Below are 18879 nucleotides of genomic sequence, written 5' to 3' on the forward strand. Positions count from 1 at the left end.
TTCCATATCACTCTTCTTAGCCCTGTAGGACAATATCATGTTTCCTTTTGAGCAAAAAAATGTTTCAGTTCTTTTTTTTGTTCCCGTGGCAGGCATTCTGTAGTCACAGTGCCACTTTGAGTGATATCATCACCTTGTTTTGGTTTTTTTACCATTTTTGTAGTCTTGGTATGGTTGTAATATTTTTATGCCTCAAATAAAAGGTCTTTCCAAGTGAGATTTCATACATCACTATAGTCTTACAATCCATCCTTATGTTGCCTTTCCTAGTTAAATTTTGCTCTGCTGTAGAAAATTCTTCAGGAGTGTTGTTCCTTTTGTTGACTGAAATCTAACGTGGTAGTGAGTTGATTGATTACTGGTGTGACAGAGATTATTTAAATAGTGAATATTAAGTTAAGCATATTGTAACTCTGCGATTACTATTTATATGCTATGACAGTTTTGTCACCTTGTTACAAGTGACCTGCCAACCTTCCTGATTAGAAACGTTACATTTGTGAATCCCTGTGCACTTTGTTTGACTTCCCTAGGTTACTTCATTTTAGTATTTAATTAACTGTTATGCATGGATGAAAGGCACCCAAAGAAATGGGTTCTAGAATTAAAACAAAATGTAAAACTCTCTAGAAGACTGAGGGATTGGGAAGAAGGCGAATTGTCAGAGTTGGTTCATTGAACAGCTCAAAGGGAAGTTGAGGAACTAATTCTCAGCACTGTTTTTTTTTGCCTTGTTACTCAAGGGTCCTGTGAACTTGAGCATTCATATCTTGATATGCGTGAGTAGATGTGTGCAAAACATCCTCATGCCTTGAGGAGAATGTGGTTGAAGTGTTTCTGTCAATGCTGTCCTGATCTTTCCCTTGGTTCCATGACTCTGTTGAAGGGCAGCAGCTTCCCACCCTGCCTGGGTGCTAGCTCTCCCCCTGCCATGCTTCCTGTTCCATCTTGCAGCATCTCTCATGAACTGTGGCCAGTTAACACGTTAGGGCTTTGGAGAAGGCATGATAATTGTACTGAGGCTCATATTTGTGAACTTGGATGTGCTGCCATTTCCTTGAGTTGTAATATATTTTTGTCTGGAGTGTTGTGATATATTTTCTGGTGTTTCTAGAGTTCTTCCATGGACTGTACAGTTATTTTTCTTCTTTTATTCTCTCTTTGCTATGAAATGCCCCAAGGCAGACATTCTTGACCTTCTAGCAACTGGGCTGATGATTTTTATGGCTCTTTTAAAGTATTGCTAATAGATTCATAAATACAGCAATTACAAGCATTTGCTTTACAACAAATGTATTCATAGCAGTTGATTTAGTGTTTCAAGATAAAGTGGCCCTTGTACTTGAAACTGCATATAACAGTTCTGGTGCAGATTTTGTCTCCTGTTGGAGGGAAGAGATTCCACACCATATATAATGCATCTTATCAGCCATGCTTTTCAAGGCCATATTTGGATCTGGTTGCTTAATTCCGGAGCATAAGGACTGCCGTGCTCTAACAGTCATAACAGAATTAGCTAAAACTTAAGCTGCAGCATTGTTACTTTACTAGCTACACTTTTTATAGTATTAGTAATCAATTTGACTTGATAGTTTGGTTTTAATTGTTAATTCCCATTCATTTTAAGGTTGTCACCTATATTTTAATTGTTAATTCCCATTCATTTTAAGGTTGTCACCTACATTTTAATTGTTAATTCCCATTCCTTTTAAGGATGTCACCTGTATATTAAGAATTACTGTGCAGTATAGTTTAACACAGAATATGGATGCTGTATTAAATTAAAAAGCTGTATGTACTTACAAAACTGCCTGCATTCTGGTGAAGTGCTTTGTCTCACTGGAACTATTTTTACGCTGTCCATTCTACTTGCTTCCTGTCCTTTAGGTCTGCACTTCTGTGTGGTGTGTAAAGTCTGAGCATTTTGTACATCCTTGATGATGCTTGTGTTATAATTTAAGCAAATTCTAAATAAATACAATTCTTGAAACAATAAAAATTAAGAGCACTTTTGAAGATATAAAATCTATCTTCAATTTGTCATTGAGAGGTATTTGAAATGATTGGTGAGAATTCTGCAAGAGCATTGGAAATGTCATAATTATCCAACTAGCACTCTGAAGGGTTTAGCATTCATTATTACAAGATGAAAGCTTTGGTAGGTTGAAAATAGTCATTTGTAACCAATTTTTTTTTCTTGTTGTAGCTCCCACCCACTCATTCACCCATGCACTTCAACCTCAGAATGATTTCCTATCCTGAGTTCATGGGAATTGTGAACAAGGGTAGCTCTTGTCATAGCCACTGTAAAAGCTTAAAAAAGAGGAAAGAAGGGAAAAAAAAGTGGGGGGGAAAGGTTGGAGAGGGTGAAGGAACAAGGAACAGTTGTATCAATTTATTGTTCTTCTGATCAAAAGCTTAAGGCAAATATTAAAAGTACTTAAACTGAGAATGTTACAATTTTGCATGATTTCTAGCTTCTATCATCTTTCCAAATGTGTTTTTTGATATACGACTTTCTGGTACTTTACCTTTAGATTTATTTTTTTAGTGTTTTATGTTTAAACTTTCTTAGCACTAAAGTTTTTTAAACCTTACTCTTTTTGGTATTCAGAGTATTTCAGTTACCTGTAATGAGACAGGAAAATTCTGAATGTAATTATTGGAAGACCCAACATTCCTCAAAAGCTTCTTTGAAAACTAATTTAAATCCATGAAATTCAGGTTGCTTCAATCAAAAGATTAAGGGTTCATGACAACAATACTTTGAAAAATAAAAATAATCCAGAAGCATGGTAGGTAACTTCAGCTTAAAATTTAGGAACTTTTTCTTGAAGAGGTCTAAGAATCAGATCTGTTTGTGGCTGTGTATCAAGTGCATATTCAGGTTGTGTAGATCTGACTCGGGAGTGAGTGACAATATATTGCAGGGTTTAAATCACCTCTTCCTCACGTTAAGGGATTGTAGGGATTTGTTTAGACTTGGGGTAAACCCACCTTTGGTGGTGGTTGTCTTGTTTTCGCTTTTATCAAATTTTGGACTCTGAAAGAAGAAATGTTGGGAAGCAGTTGGAGACTGAGCATTGCAGACGTAGTTCTGTGACAGGTAGTTGGCTTTTATTGGGCTTGCTCTGAGTATGCCACTGTCTGCAGCGTTGCTGTGTGTTCCTTTGGCTGTGCCATATTCTTGCTTAGTGTCTTAGATAATTTTTTTTTTAATTGAGGCAAATGTCATGCTTGTGTTGCTGCAGGGGTAACTTAATTTATTTTTAGTGCAGTGATAAAATCCTTAAACTGGAACCATTAATATGGAGGAATATCACATACTTCTTCAGTATATATAAATATATATAAACTGTTACATACTTCTTAAACTATCACGCAGCTTAAGTTCCTGAAGTCTTATTTTCAAACACAGCTGTGCATTCAGTGCTTACTGTGACTTGTGTTTTGTTCATATTTCTGGGCCTTTGTACATATACTGACAGCTTTTATGTAAACTGATTGAGAAAATGATGCTTAATCTTTTTATGCTGCTGCAATACTGATTGTGAATTCTCCTCTAGGTGCCCAGATTATTGATTTGATGATGCTTGTAATAGATGTGACAAAAGGGATGCAGACACAGTCAGCAGAGTGCTTGGTAATTGGGCAAATTGCCTGCCAGAAGATGGTGGTAGTTCTGAACAAAATAGATCTCCTTCCAGAGGGGAAGAGACAAAGTGCCATTGAGAAGATGACTAAGAAAATGCAGAAGACCTTGGAAAATACTAAGTAAGTTAACAGCAATGTTAATGGTTAACTTGTAACAACAAAATGTTTAACAAATATACTTCACCCACATTTCCCTTCCAACGTGCTTCTAAACATGCTGAGATGTCTAGCAAAGATGATCAGAGAGTAGAAGGATTACCAGAAACTCAAATGCAGTCCTGAATTTGTATCTGCAGGTATCATGTGTAGAGAAATATTTTTCTATAATGAAGCTTTTCAGTTTAAAGGGCTGCTTAGAGTTCAGATTGGATAAAACAAAGCCAGGATAGCCAGGTGAGGAACTGCTGGGGGGCTGGTGGTGGTGGCGGTGTATGTATGGGAGAGATTGTTTGGGTTTTTTTCCTGTTTGTTGGGTAGGGTTTTTTTTTTTTTGGGTGGGGAGGGGGTGTTGGTTTGTTTGTGTGGGTTTTTTGGGGTTTGTTTTTTTTGGTGGTGGGGGGTTATTTTAGTTTGTGAGCTTGCAACTTTTGTTGTGATCTGCCAGTCTTTTCCACTCCAGAGAAAAGGAGATGTTAGGGCTTTTCCTTAACTGAGGGTCAAAAATGCAGTTGCCCCAAGAGAGCAGAATGATGGAAGTTTATATGGTGTAATGTGGCTCTGGCTGGGATGATGTTTGTCAGTCCTGTTTAGGTAAACTAATTAAGGTCCATAATGAGTGACGTGCAGTGAGATTCATGAGCGGAAATGTGGCTGTTTGAAGTGGGAAGATACAATACAGACACAATATTTATTTAGTGGTTACACAAACTGAAGCCCAGCTTGCTCTGCCCAGGGTCAGAAGGGAACATTGACTCCCACATTATAACTGTTAGGCCACATTTTGATTTGAAAAATCAAAGGAATAGGATTTAATGTACAGAGGAGAGAATTTCACCAGGACCAAAAAAAAGCAGAGCATGGTTGGATATGGCAGTTCCTGCTTAGCTTATTTGTGATGGTAGGGCAGTGTCCCTTTTCAGCTGTACAACTGCCACAGTAGTGACTACAAAGATGTTGGAGTCTTTCCAGCTCCTGTGTTCTTGGGTCCATTCACTGTTGTGGGAATGGTATAGAGGTCACCAAGAAAGTGAAATTCTTTCTTGTGAATTTGGAATCCTACAACTTTCAATTTTTCTCTGGCAGCTGTTGATTTAAGGGCAAACGAATACAGGATGGCTTGGTTTTCTTTGTATGTTGCTGTCACTTGTTTTAAGAGAGATAGAGAAAGGAGACACCTGCAATATCAAAGCATTTTGGATCAATAATTCCTTGTAGCTCTGAGTTTGTTGATCAGATTCACAGGTAATCCCTGTGGGGATAGCATTGAGATAATAAAGTTAAGAAAATTTTAGAGATAATTATCTAATGGGTTTCTAATGATTTTATTTGTTTATTTGAAAGGTTGATACATAGAATATGAATTAAGCAGTATTACAATTAATAGTTATTTTTTATCTGTTTCTCACCTATGCTACAAAGTTAATGATTTTTAAGAGAGTTTGTCTTAACATGCTGCTCAGTTTTATTTTGTCCTTCTTTTAAAATTTGTTTATTCTTCTTGAATAGCAGTAATTGCTGCTGCAGGTGGTACTTCATTCTTGGTTTACTCCAAGATTGTATTGCAAATGATTGGGGAAAAAAGACATTTCTGGTTGCATATTCATAAAAGGAAGACAAATTTTTGTAAGGAAACTGGTATTCAGAAGTACTTTTTGTGTACACTGCTTGACTTAAATCTTCTCTTTATATCCTGGAGCATAGATGGGTCTTTACAGCATGTCTCAAAAATTAGCAGACTTTGTCAAAAACTGAAGGGGAAGTGAGGTTTTTTTAAACAGTTGAGAAGGTAACTGTGAGGTCCTTACCTCTATCTCCCTTTTAAAACAAGGATGTGTATCAACTGATCACAACACCTGGAGAGGAATGGTCTTGTCATAATGTTTTAATTACTCTTTTGAACTCTGAATCTTAGAAATGCTCTTTTATTGGATATGTCTGTGCATTTTTCTCATAACAAAAATTGTTTTTTGCATGTGCACTCTGTGCTTTATGGGGCTCTGACAGCACTGCTGACCTGGGCTTAAGTGAAAAGTGCTTGTCCAATTGTATCTTAGGCGTGTGGTGTTTCTCAACAGCCTCTTTCCAACCTGATTTTGAATTTCCAAATGCATGTGTTTTAGCTGTTTTTGTATTTCTGAACAACTCTTATTAGCAGAGCATATACTGAGACCATTTGACAGCTGCCTCTGACACCAACCACTTGGCAATGAGCATTTTTCCAGGAATAGTTTATTTTGATTGTTATTTCTCTACACACAGGCATGCATGCTCAGTTCCATAGCAGTAAGCAAATCTGAAGTCTGTTGCAGCTATAGAGGTGTTGCCACTGGGGAAGTAATTATAGTGTTGTCAGGAGATACCATGGAAGGTGGAAAAAAATTGTCAGAGGGAATCAGCTGTTGTACATTTGAATAGTTTGACACTTATAAATTTAACCTAACTGAAACTTGCTTGTTCCATGGATTGATACCAAAAGTAGAAGCAAACTGTCCCTATGAATGAAACTTCTATTTTTTTCGTATTTTTTTTGCATATGCCAGCTTTTATCTTTGTCCAACAGGGTCTAAACTCTGATGACAATAAATCAATGTGCTGGAGTAAAAGTTTTAGTGGGGCTGAATCATGTTTAGAAGTGCCTCCAAGGGCAGTATATGATTATTCCAGTTTGTTCTGATATATGGGAAAAGGAGTAAAGCACCTGGTTTGCCATAAACTTGTATTTATTGCAATACAGTGTCCTAAAGTATTTGTATGAAAATTAAATTTCCAAAAGTTTTATGGTTGATCATGGGAATTTTCAGTGCATGTTTTTACTACCCTTTGTCTCTAGATGCCTCAGATTTATGGCATATAAGCAAAGAAGATACCTTATATGCTTGCTTACTGTTTAGTCACTAGATGAGCTTCTTCTCTAGAACTTCACATTTTTTTTTCTTTACCGAGGCACTGTCTTTTTCTTCCAGTTCACTCCCTTTTTGAAATTAAAATCTAGGGATGGGGGTGTATGTCAAAAGGATGACCACAATTACCTTTGATATTAATCTGTTGCGTAAGAATCCAAGTATTTATGAGAACCAATCACTTTTTTGTGTTATTGCTGATTGTTATTCCATTGGTTTAGTATATATATTTTTTTACATGGCTAAACTTGACTTTTGCAAAAATGCAGTAATAATTGGACTTAGTCTAACTTGCCCTTTCCAAAATGAGGGCAAAACAAGCTACTATCAGATGATTCAAACACCAGGTTGCATTTTAGGGAGCAAAAGTTAAGTCTGCTGACTTAGTTTGTAGAAAAAGCTGCTGAATATTAAGAGTAAAATTCATTGTAGGAGAAAAGCTAAACTGAGGTCAACTGTGGAGTTACTGCTCTTCTCTGAACCTTTGCATGTTTTAAGATTTGTGAGTTTCATAAATTTTGATTTCAGTAGACTTAGATCTTTCTGTTGTCTGCAGACCTTGCAGTCTGCCTGCAGACTCAGGTAGACATCATGTGCCATCTTGCATTTGGCTCCTGTTTTGAAGGTTATGACTCTACAGCTAGGATTATAATTGTTTTAATGTAAGTTGAAAACAGTGTTTGTCCCCAGGCAAAATGGCTTGAATGCAAAGCCACTGGAATAGGACTAGGTAACAGACCTTTGCTTCTGAAATAAACTGGAGTCTTGCTTTTGACTACCACAGTGTAAAATCAGTAGCTAATACTAAACAGGATTGAAGATTTCATGGTGAAGTCCAGTATCGCAGATGCTAGTAAATCAAGAAAAAAACTCAGTTATTCACTATGGGGGAAGAGCAGATAAATTGTAATTTGTGGGAGTTTCCTTGCCTTCAATGACAGATGAACCTGGAACTACTTTTATGTTGACACATGTAGGAGATCTGTGGTCTAATGGTGAGAATCTTTATCTCTTTCAGGTTCTGTGGGTGTCCTATTGTTGCTGTTGCAGCAAAGCCTGGTGGACCAGAAGCCCCAGAGTCTGAGAACCCGCTAGGTGTTTCTGAATTAATTGAGGTACCTGCTGAAGAACATAATAACAACATAAAATGTGCTCAAGCTTTTCTTTAAGTCTTTTGGAATAGACTGTACTAGTATCTAAAGCTGAGGAGCTCCTACATTAATGTCAGTTTTAAGGAACCTGATTCTTTAGGAATTCCTTCCAGTGAATGGAGAAGTTGAGTTTTCATGCCCCAAAAGTGGATCTCCTTTTTCAGCTACTAGGCTTCATTGCCTTTCAATAGCGATGTCTTAAGAAACAGCTGTCATGTGTGGTGAAATTGGTTTTAAAGTTGTAAACAATTATGAAGCATAATGACTAAAAATAGCTTTAAGACTGTGCCAAATCCTTGGTAGGTGTTGTTTTATAATTGTACCACAGCTAAGAAAACAGTGAAGTTGTGAAGTCAGGCATTCAAAAGTTACATGTTGGGAATTGTCTCCTTCCTTCATGTGTATGTTATGATCCAGTGTTTAAGTGCATGATTCTTTATTCTAAACAACCCAAACCTCATTCCTTTCATAGGATGAACAGGGCTCAGCTAGGGAGCAGGTAGCCTGTATTTTGTTTTAATTCTTGTTATTCTCTTTGTGGCCTCATGACTCCATTTAAATACTGCTCTGCATTCAAAATGATTAATTTCCTCCCGGACTTTTCTTTGGCACACACCACTGTGGTCTTGAGCACTTGGCAAACAGTTAATTTACTTCCAGAAGGCCTATATGAAGTGTAGAGGTGACTTTAATCCATATTTAGATTGGGAAGCTGAGGCACAAAGGAGTTTAATCTACTGTGTTTACTAATTTTGGTTGCCAAATTTAAGGAAACTAGGAACTCTTTTGGGACATGCTTGTGTTCAGATCGTAGTACCTGACAATTTTGATTGCAGTTGTGAGCACTTAGCGCTTCTGTTAAGCTTTGGGGTTTCTGTTTGGACAGTCTGAGGTATATAGCCAGTGATTACCTGTGGCAAGTTTCATTTTTTAAGAGAATGGCAGTGCTTGGGAGTTCTGGCATAAGCAAGTGAAGAATCCATTCTCTAGAGGAGCAGCACCTGCCTTCACGATGAAACTGTCTTTCTCTGTGATACTCTGCCCTGCCTACTGCATGCCTTGCACATCTGTGAAAGATAAAAAGCATGGCCTGGATTTACCCCGTGCCCTGAATGAGGTAGGGCCTGGAAAAAAAAAATCCAGATGATTATATAACTAATGTTATATCAGACCCATATGAACAAGAGAAGACTTTAAGCAAACTGATGCTTCACAGGTATCCTTAGTTCCAGCAGTGTGTGTTGGTGGGTTTTTTGTTTGATTTTTTTTTTCTTTTTGAGGGGAAGAGAATAAATTCTTAGATTTTTATTTTTTTTAATAGGTTATATGATAAGTCATATGGCATGAAGCTTATACTGTAAAGAGTAGGACACTTAAGTTTGTAGCTGCTAGTAGGCTTGTCACCCTTTCTGTGAATAAGTTTTAGGGAGAAGTAGCATCTCTGCCCTAGAGGGATGCCAGTGTTAGTTGCAGGCAGCAGAAAGTAGTCCTAAAAAAAAAAAAGCATCATTCTTTGCAGACTTATCAAGGTCTAATTCTGATGCTACCAGGTTTAAAATACTTGTAAATTGATGAAGTTAAGGTGAAGCACCAGTCATCAAAAATGTAGGTATGTCTGGCTTGTACAAGGGCAAGATGTTCCACACAGCTGCTGAGCACCGAATGTCAAACAGCCTCCCAGACACATGTGGCCTGAGATGAGCATGGGGGTGTGATGTGGTGTACGGCCTTAGAATTGACTTAGCAAGAACCAGGCTACCCACAACAATGTCTAGAGAGGTAGAAATAGGCAAGTCCCTGGTTCTGCCTTCATCTGATTCCAGGTAGATTTACTGAGTTATTCCACAGGTTTAAAACCTTTGAAGGAAATACCCATATTGCAGTGATATCTGTCAACTGAGACCTAATATTAGAAGAGCTGGCAAATGCTGTGTGAGTCCTGCCATTGAGCTTCAAGGTATTATCCTTTCTATCCTTGGTAAGAGACTCTTCTTTGTTCTGCCATTACAATTTGGGCTTAAACTGTAGTTTCTGACCTTAAAAGCAGATGTTAAAGGCACACAATCCAAAGAAGCTGAAGTACTGTAAAACTTCACTTTTTTGGGGGGGTGGGGGAGGAAGTAGTGGGGATGAACAGGATTTTTTTTTTCTCTTTGCTGCAGTGTTTATATTGAGTTTGGCAGCAATTTTATTGCCAGTGCAGTTTTGCTAACAGAGCTAAATGTGCAGCATGAAATCTTTCTAAGGCAGAAAATCGAACTGTTCTTGCTCCTAAGTGTGCATCTCCTCTGTGGCACACACAGTTCATTTGACATTGGTGTGTTCTAAGATTGTTGGAAGATGCCTGAAATCAGTAAAACTTCAAGCTTGTTCAATCAATCATCCACTTGCCTTCCTCTTGCTGTATGGCTGTCATGACTTTTCACCCAGGCATGGTGCTGCTTTTATGTTTTATTTTTCAGGTCCTGAAGTCTCAGGTTCACCTGCCATCAAGAGACCCCTCGGGAAACTTCCTTATGGCAGTTGACCACTGTTTCTCTATCAAGGGTCAAGGCACGGTGATGACAGGGACTATTCTTTCTGGCTCTGTTAGCCTTGGTGACAATGTGGAGATCCCTGCCCTGAAGGTGAGTCTCTCATTTTCACTCCCCCCGGTTTTCCTGATAGAAAGAGACAACAAAGAGGAGAGTGTTCTCTTCCAATCTGAAATTATTCAATTATTTTCAATGTCTGTCTGGTGGGTTTTTTTTGGTACTCTGCTATAAGTCAGTTTATAATAGGAAGAGACATAGAGATTTTTAAATAAGACAGCCAATAAAGTTACCTGCTCAATTTTAGTTGAAGAAAGAGGAGAGAAGACTGACCTAGATTAGCATGTTAGACTTTCAAATTTGGAAATGCAAGGTGGGCACGTTTCCAAGACAGGATGTGCCCAAGGACTGAACAACATTTGAGTGAGGTTACTTTCATTTGGGATATGCTGCAGTGAGAAGGCTTGGAAAAGAATCTGAGTAGGTAGACTTCCTGAGATGTCTGGAAATGAAGGAAATGACAAGAAGAGGGCATTGAAATGCTTGATGCACATTCTCTTTGTTTGCTGGGGCTTTAATTAATGTCAGCATGTTCTGGGAGAGCTGCTGGGATGCAGTAGGTGGCTTGCTGCCGTTGGGCTTTTTGGAGAGCCTGTACAAAGTCAAGAGGCCTTTCAATGGCGTTTGAACTGCTTAACTGTTGTTACTATTTTATGTCCTTAAAATATATTCAACCTTTAAAAGAAAATGCAGTGAATTTATGCTTGGGACAGGTGAATCCTATTTCACACATGTTGGACTGCTCTGACTTTCCCTTTTTAGTAAAATTACCCAAAATGAGTCAAGACTGGTGGAGCGTTTTCCAACTGCCACTTAAAGTGGACCCAGCCACTCACATTCCAAGAATAAGCAGTTGTATTGCTATAAGGACCTTGTTCTTTCATTGAGTACACATGCTGCTTTCTCATTTTTACCTGTACTGTGGGCAAGTGAAGGACTTAAGTGAGGCATTCTGATTTCACCTGAAATATCTTGCTGATAGCTGACAATTAACTTTTGACCAGCTTCTTCTGTGATGCCTGTGGCTGTCTAGATCATACTGTCTTCTGCATAACAGTAATTTGCGTGGTACATACCCCATCATGTCTGCTTTCACTGCAGAGCTCCTCGCTGCCTGTATTCCCATTTGCAGTATGTAGCCCATTCTGGGAACCATGCTTGTAATTCCTGCAGGGAATATGCTCTGCTGGGATTGTGGCTCTGGTTTGAACCTCTCCTGCTTTCCCCTTGCCACTGTTCCTTTCCTTTTCTGTGGTGTCCTGCTTGCTGTCCTGGGCCTTCCTGCAAAAGAGGTCCAAGGAGGGACAAGTAATTGAGTACAAGGCTGATGAGTGATGGCTCCTGCCCAGAAAGGGCCTTGCAGAGCTAGTTCGGTACTTTCCTTTTGGCATAGCACTGGCCAAACTTCCCCTGGGAGATGGGGGTGAGACAGAGCAGAGTAATTATTTCTTGCAAAGAAAGAATGCATGACTAGATTATATCTGGAAATCACTATTCAGCTCTTCATGTATGGTCCAAGAATGTTTTGGAGAAATAAGTTTAGGAATTAGTCTGCTCTTTGATAATCCATATGAAGGAGAAAATGACAAAAATATAGTGAGTAACTTCAATATTGCAAATGAGTGTGTAAAATAACAGTAGGAAAGTGAGTCTTTAAAACATGCTTTCTTCCCAATCATATTGCAAATGAGTGTTTAAAAGAACAGTAGGAAAGGCTTTAAGTGAGTCTTTAAAACATGCTTTCTTCCCAAGTGACTGGGGGAGCAGTGAAGTGAAGGGCAAGTTAGCAGATAAACAGGTCATTGATAAAGAGAAGCCAGATCACTTTGCTTTTATGGCATTAGCAACTTCCTTCAAATTTTTAGTTATTTTTAATTGCTGTTAATAAATTAATCCTTCCACTGCCTTGTATGAAATAGAAGATGTGTCCATACCTCTGAGTGGTAATAGTGGTGGGCAGAGTTTTACTTTTTGGTTTTTTGCCACTAGCAGCTTGTGAATATTCATGTTCATGTTGTACAGGTATGGAAACCAAGGCACAGTAAAAGGAAGTGACTTTTTTAAGTTTGAGTTGTGTGTTGTACTTGCCCCTGCTAGCATTGTGCAGAGTTGGGTTAGGATACCTAGAAAAGGTCAAACCTTTCTCAGGCCTACAAGGTAACGGAGGAAGCACATTTCACAACACATTGTGGTTTATGATTCTCTCTGACCTTTTTTTGCCCTGACCCTGTGGTAACTGAGATTGACAGCTGGTGCCCACTGGGCATTTAGGGACATTACAAACCAGCTGCTTTTTAAATTTGAGGAACCCTCTCACCAAATGAAGTGGCATCACCTTCCAGTTCTACTAATGGACTTCGACATCTTTGACCGCTTGAACCTGCACAAAGGAGGGACACAGCAATTAAAAATAAACAGTGACATTCTCAAACGCCCGTGCTTGCTCTGATTGAGGCTGAGAGCACCAGCAGTGCATGGATTCCTTTATGCTGTTGCCTATGTAAATTGCCATCTGGGGTTGATTATCCATATAGTGAAAAGAAAAATTATATATATGTGTTTGGCAAAAAGCTTTGACACAGCAAACAGTTCAGTATCCAATTGAGTTAGTACTATTTGCTCACTAGCACTTGAAATCCACCTTGAAGAGCATGAACCTAGGATTTCTGCAGCAAAAATGTAGTGTTGGCAGAATTCTGAATGTCCTTTAAGATTATTTCAGTAGTCTTTCAATCTCTACAGTCTTCCAGTTTATAAACTGTAACAACTTGTGACATTTTTATTTCTGCTTTATAATAAAGTTCCTGGAGTCTGAATAGTAGGGATTTTTTTCAACATAGATTCATTTTATTTCATTGATATGTTTGGTGATAATCACTTCAAAATATTTATCTAAGTATATTTTGTTTACTGGATTTAGTTTAAGTGAGTGTGCATGTCACATTCTAGTGCTGCTGTGTCTTTTTATAGCATGCTTTAATTGAAAAAGGAAAATGGGTTTTTTTTCAGTGGGGGAGAAGTATCTCTGCCTTCCTTATCAAGGGTGGGGTGGGGGGGGAAGTAATAGTAGCTTAAGAACAGCAGCTACTTAGAAGACAAAAAACCAGACAAGAACCAAGACTTTTCTTCTTATGATTGTCTGTCTCAAAACAAAACAAAAAAATAATCCTTGTGCAAAAAGTAATGCAAAATATTGTATGGTAGGTGATCTTCCTTCTGCCCAGTGTTAGTGATTGTAGCTTTGGATTGCACAGTTGCAAGCACATTAGAAATATTGGAAGATTGGGTAAAACAGATGATTATATGTTCCTTTACAGATATCTTGGGGCACAGAAAATGTTCCAGGTTGGTTAATAAGAATCACTCTCTGTCTTAAGAGTCATGAAAGATCATAGAAGCGATAAGTCTGAACTGAGTGAAGAAGCAGAGACAGATGTATGCAGTTAATGGATATATATCCCATCATCCTAGAAGTGTTGACTCAGCATTGCCTTACCTAAGATCAAGTGCTGCAGGTGTATAGGTGCCACCAAGCATGTACGTGGCTGCCAAGTACAAAGACCACTGTTAGGTGTTTTCAGGACTTGCAAGAAGTAGAAACTTTTCTTTCTTCTTGCTTTACATTCCAGTTCCTATCTGTTCTGTTTAATATAATCACTGATAAATGTTAGAGCAAGTTGAAGCAAGCTGAATGGCTGGTGGAGATCAGTAGCTTCACTGGAGCCTGTATAAAGGTATGGTGTACTACCATTTTGTACTGCATTTTATCACAGCTCATGAGTGCCTCGAAACCTGGGTAGCTGTGTTACTGGTGAATGGTTACATTGAATTTTTTCTGTAGAGGGATCACATAGGGTTTTTTTTACTCTGTGCTGATGCTGAATAATGTGTCTGGTGTGATATAGTACAAAGTTATTTCTTATGTAATAAATCATGTAGATGGACACTTAATCATTGGACTGACCTTGGGAGATACATCTTCAGATGTTGTTAGATTTTTGATCTGGTAGGTGTGTCTGAGCTGTTACCATTAAAGGAGAAGAATATTCATACTGGGTCCAGCCTTCATCCCTAAAGTTTGCTGTTATTAACGTTCAGCTTTTCAATCTCAAAAGTTGCAAACATGTTTACAAAATGCTTCTTTTGTAGGTGGAAAGTAGTCAGACAAGTGTTTTGGTACTCTAATAGGCTTTCAAGAGGTCACCTGAGACATCAAATATGAAAAACGTGAGATACTTCCTTCTGTTTATCTAGTCAAGTCTCCTAGTAAACGGGAACATTGGTTTAAACCATTAGTGGATTCTGTCTTGGCAAGGACCTATTTGCTGTCAAATTATATTGACTTTCAAGAAGCATCCTTTTGTTAGTGTGATACTGAGAAACTATGAACTTCCACCATATGGAAAGAGATTACTTTTTTTAAATCATCTTTGTTGGCTAGACAACCTTGGTCTGTTTTTTGGCAAACATTCTGTAGTTTTATTGCTCATCCAACAAAAACCATTCTCCAGTGCCTGATAGAATAACCCAAATACTATTTGCAGGACTGTTTCCTTCAGACCACTGTGGCTATTCAGATCGTAACAGATATATCTGCTTTTGCCCACGAGTGCTTCAGCCTATCTGATGTCCCAAGACCTCTGATTAGTGAGCTTTAGTCTATAAATTTAGTAAGAACTAATTTCTATATATTTAAGGACTTTATGCACAGAGTTGCATGGTTAAGACTCGTCAGAGAACGTTTCAATCTCGGAAAATGAAGCTGGATCAAACTCCACTGAATTGGATCATGAAGACACTTGTATGTGGACTTCCGTGGTGAAATCTTTAAGATTTCACCACTATAATGTTGAGTTCTTTGGACCTCATAATATACTCCTTCCAAATTTCAAGATATCTTGACTGGTTTTTGCACTGCAAATAGATAGAGCCCTTGCTACATTTTCTGAGAGTGTGTCTGAATGCTGTTTCTACACCTATTTTTAGCCAATGCTTCTTGGATTCTTCTTGCCCAGTGCTGATATAAACAGCCTTTAAAATGCTGTGCTTCATCTGCTGGGGAAGAAGTCTAGCTCACTTTGAATATTTTCTTTTAATGCTATGAGGAATGACAGTTCAGCAAATTGGGTTGGAGCAAAGAATCAATTAAATGTAACTGATAAAGTCATGAAAAAGCAGTTCATAATGCATATTAAAATATGAGTGATGAAATACAAGAATCTTAAATCCTAAATCAATAAATTAAACATATACATATAATGTTACACATGCTGTTTAATTCAGTAAAAGTGTTAAACTGTTTCTTTAATTGTCTGCCACTTCTAAGCATGGGTTGTGTTTTTTTTGGAGATTTTCTCCTTTCCTAGAAAACATCAGTGTGAATCCTACTGGTTTTGCATCTGCTGTGGCGTTTACTTAAAAGCAAAACATGCAGGATTTGGCTTATAATGGAAAGTACTCTGCTTTCAACATTTAGGATATTATCAGTTGTTTTGGAAGAATTAAACTCCTCAGCACAGTTCTTTGTGGTTAAGTAAAGGATTAAAGACCTGATCCAGTGCCCGTGGAATGAAATTTAGATCTGGCAATAAAAACTTCTCAAATCTTTTTGGCTCAGTCTCTTGAGAGAATAAGAGTAGCAGATGCTGAGCTGGTTCTAAAGATCAGTTCCCTCATTTTCAATGTATGGTTTTGTAACTTTTGACTGTATGGGTTTTGTTTTTTATTTCTGTTTTAGTTCACGCTTTAAAAAAAACCAAAACAAAACCAGCCAACATCATACCCTCAGAAAAAACCCCAAAACAAAAAATCCCATCCAGACAAAAACACAAGACTGCAAAGAACGGAATCTATTTTAATTTTGTATTAAGAGAGGAAAAAAAAAAAATCTAGTGAACTTTGGACTTTTAAAAGGCTCAGGAATAAAAGTGCTCAGGAAGAGATTTGTATGCTGCTATTTCACTACCTGTTACTGAGGTATAGTGGTTTAGTTCATATCACTTGCAATTTTTTATTAAGTATTGTGCAGGTACAGTAAAAAGAGGGAGCAAGATAAAGGACTTTGTTAAGGTTTGTTTTATTCAGGACCAGGGATAAGACATAATAGAAAGGGAGCTGGATATATATCATGGGGTTTTAAAATTTTTTCTACTTGGTCAGAGCAGAAGGGAAGGAAGCCAGGGGAGAGCAGCCAACCTGAGCAGTGCTAATCCAAACCATACACTGTATTTTTGGAGCTTGTGTGTCTAATGTGATCTCTGTAGGCAGAAAAGTGGCCTAGTCAGTGCTGGACAATTAACTCTTCAAACACTAAAATTTATCTGCAGCTTTTCTTGGAGGTCTAGGTATACCCTGTGCTGCCTGCCAGTTAGAGACAGTTGGGATACAGATTGCCTTTGAATGGATTAGAGAAATTATCCAAAGTATACAAGTTTCTTCCTACAGTGGATCTGAAAAGGAAGAGATTTGTGTGTAATTTCTGCTTTGCTTCTATCCACTTAAACCACTTTTAAATGACTGTTTGGGATCCAAGCTCCACATGCAAGTGCAGCATTACTGGAAACAGTACTGTTCTCCAAGGCAGACTAACTTCTGCAGTATTTCTATGTTGCTGATTGCTTGTTCAGTGTTATCTGCAGTGCTAACTGGCTGTGGTTAATGCATGAGATAATTTGAAGTGTGTATTTTGTGCTATTACCACGCAGGTAATTTTGCCTTAATAGTTAGAAAGTGCAGAGAGTTATTATTGCTAAAGAACTGGTATGCTGTTCAGTGGGGTTCGAAATGAAAAAGAAATGTAGGATCATCTCAACTCTGAGTAGATGAAAATACTGTGTGAGTTGAACGTCATATTTTTATTTGATACAATGACTGATTTTCTTAGATAAATCAAATTACATTTTTTTTCTGTCCAGGTTTCAGTAAGTCATTTGTCATGTAAGAACTGTTAGAAAAGCTGAAGAAAGTTGTTACAGAAATACAAGGTGGGAAAGAAACTGAGCTGAAGAAAAGGGAAACAATGGACAAGAAAGTTGTACAGGTAGAGTTGTTCTGAGGTTGGTCTTGGCACTGAAGTGTAACAGTTTCACTAGTGACTGCATGCAGTCTACCATGTCCATAGGCATTCTCCCCACCAGTGTGCTCTCCTGACTAGTGTAGACTGTTGGCAAGTGTGACTTCCATGTGTAGTCTATGATGCTCAGTGCTTTCTAGCTCTTTGTGAGTTAGCAACATACTGGGTTGCTGGATCTGATGGAAAAGCTCTGTATCCCAGTATGAGAGTGCCACAATTTGAGAAATAGAATATGTTCATGTATGACTCTAAAACAAAATCTAAAAGAAAACCAAACATCTAATAAGCTGTTAAGGTCATACCTAACATTTAAGTTTATCCCTGTTGCTTTAACTTCACTCATCTGCTTATTCTCCTTTTTGTCCTATTTCCATCTTTCTCTATCTCTGGCTTCTTTTCCAGTTTCGAAGTTTGCTCTTCAAAGTGGCTAATCCATAGATTGAAGAAACTGGTTTTTTCCCCCTCCTTTTTCTCAGCTGCTGTTGCAATCTTGAGTACCAGTGCAGTTGTGTATACTTACTTCCCCTTCCCCTTGAGTACATCTTGGCTTGAAACCTACGATACTTGAAACTAACACTAGTCAGGGTCAGACGAGAAACCTTGGGTTGGTATTTTGAACTTGTTTCGGTAGGCTGAAGCTAGAGTGTGTTTGGTGGGCAAGACCTGATAAACATTGGTGTTATCCTCTCAAGAGCAGTTTCTGAAGATGATTAAGCAGGTTCTGATACCTCCTCTATAGGATATGCCTTGTTTTCCTAGGGCTAAATGTCTTGCATTTATAGTTTGAAAAACGAGTCCTGGAGCCATCTAAAGTGAGTACTCTAAGTAATGGTCCTGTGAGCTGCGTACAGGAGGAGAAAGTTTTTAAGATGACTTAAGCCACAGCTGGGATGGAAATGAACAAAACCATCCATGTTATCCTAGGACTTAGTAGGTAACATCTTTCCCCTTGAACAGTTGCTGCTCCAGTGACCTAGTGTTGCATTTGTTGGTTTGTGTACCGTGGGGTTCAAGATTAATTTGAAAATAAGTTAATGGACATTGCTTTAGTAATCACAAACTTTCATCCAAATGTCTTTTTGTTTAAACTTTATGGTAACTTTTTTAAAGCAGAGGATGGCTGGCTTGTGTTTGCAGGACTTGTTTGCTTAAGCTTTGCTGCTGCCAGGTCATTAACTTTATTTTTATTTCTTTTAATTTATCAGGTAGAATTGTTCTCAATCCAATTCAATTGAAAACAGACTCACATGCATGTACACATGCCATTTGAGCAGAAATCATAGTGGAATGCTTGAATAGTAATTGGAAAGGTAGGCTTCTAAATGGTAAACATAGCTTTCACATTGCATTCC

The 18879-nt window shown here is 38.1% G+C and overlaps 1 protein-coding gene across 1 annotated transcript in view; it reads left to right on the forward strand.

The window, feature by feature from the left end:
* The first annotated feature begins 1123 nt into the window (after positions 1-1123).
* EEFSEC (eukaryotic elongation factor, selenocysteine-tRNA specific) overlaps positions 1124-18879 on the forward strand; it is a 94995-nt gene continuing 77239 nt past the window's right edge. Inside the window, exons 1-4 of the mRNA XM_010174836.2 lie at positions 1124-1130; positions 3567-3774; positions 7732-7828; positions 10327-10491. Of these exons, the coding sequence (XP_010173138.2) occupies positions 1124-1130; positions 3567-3774; positions 7732-7828; positions 10327-10491 (477 nt within the window). The remainder of the gene's footprint in view (positions 1131-3566; positions 3775-7731; positions 7829-10326; positions 10492-18879) is intronic.

This window comes from Antrostomus carolinensis, unplaced genomic scaffold (genome assembly GCF_000700745.2).
Source record: "Antrostomus carolinensis isolate BGI_N321 unplaced genomic scaffold, ASM70074v2 scaffold6819, whole genome shotgun sequence".
NCBI lineage: Eukaryota > Metazoa > Chordata > Aves > Caprimulgiformes > Caprimulgidae > Antrostomus > Antrostomus carolinensis.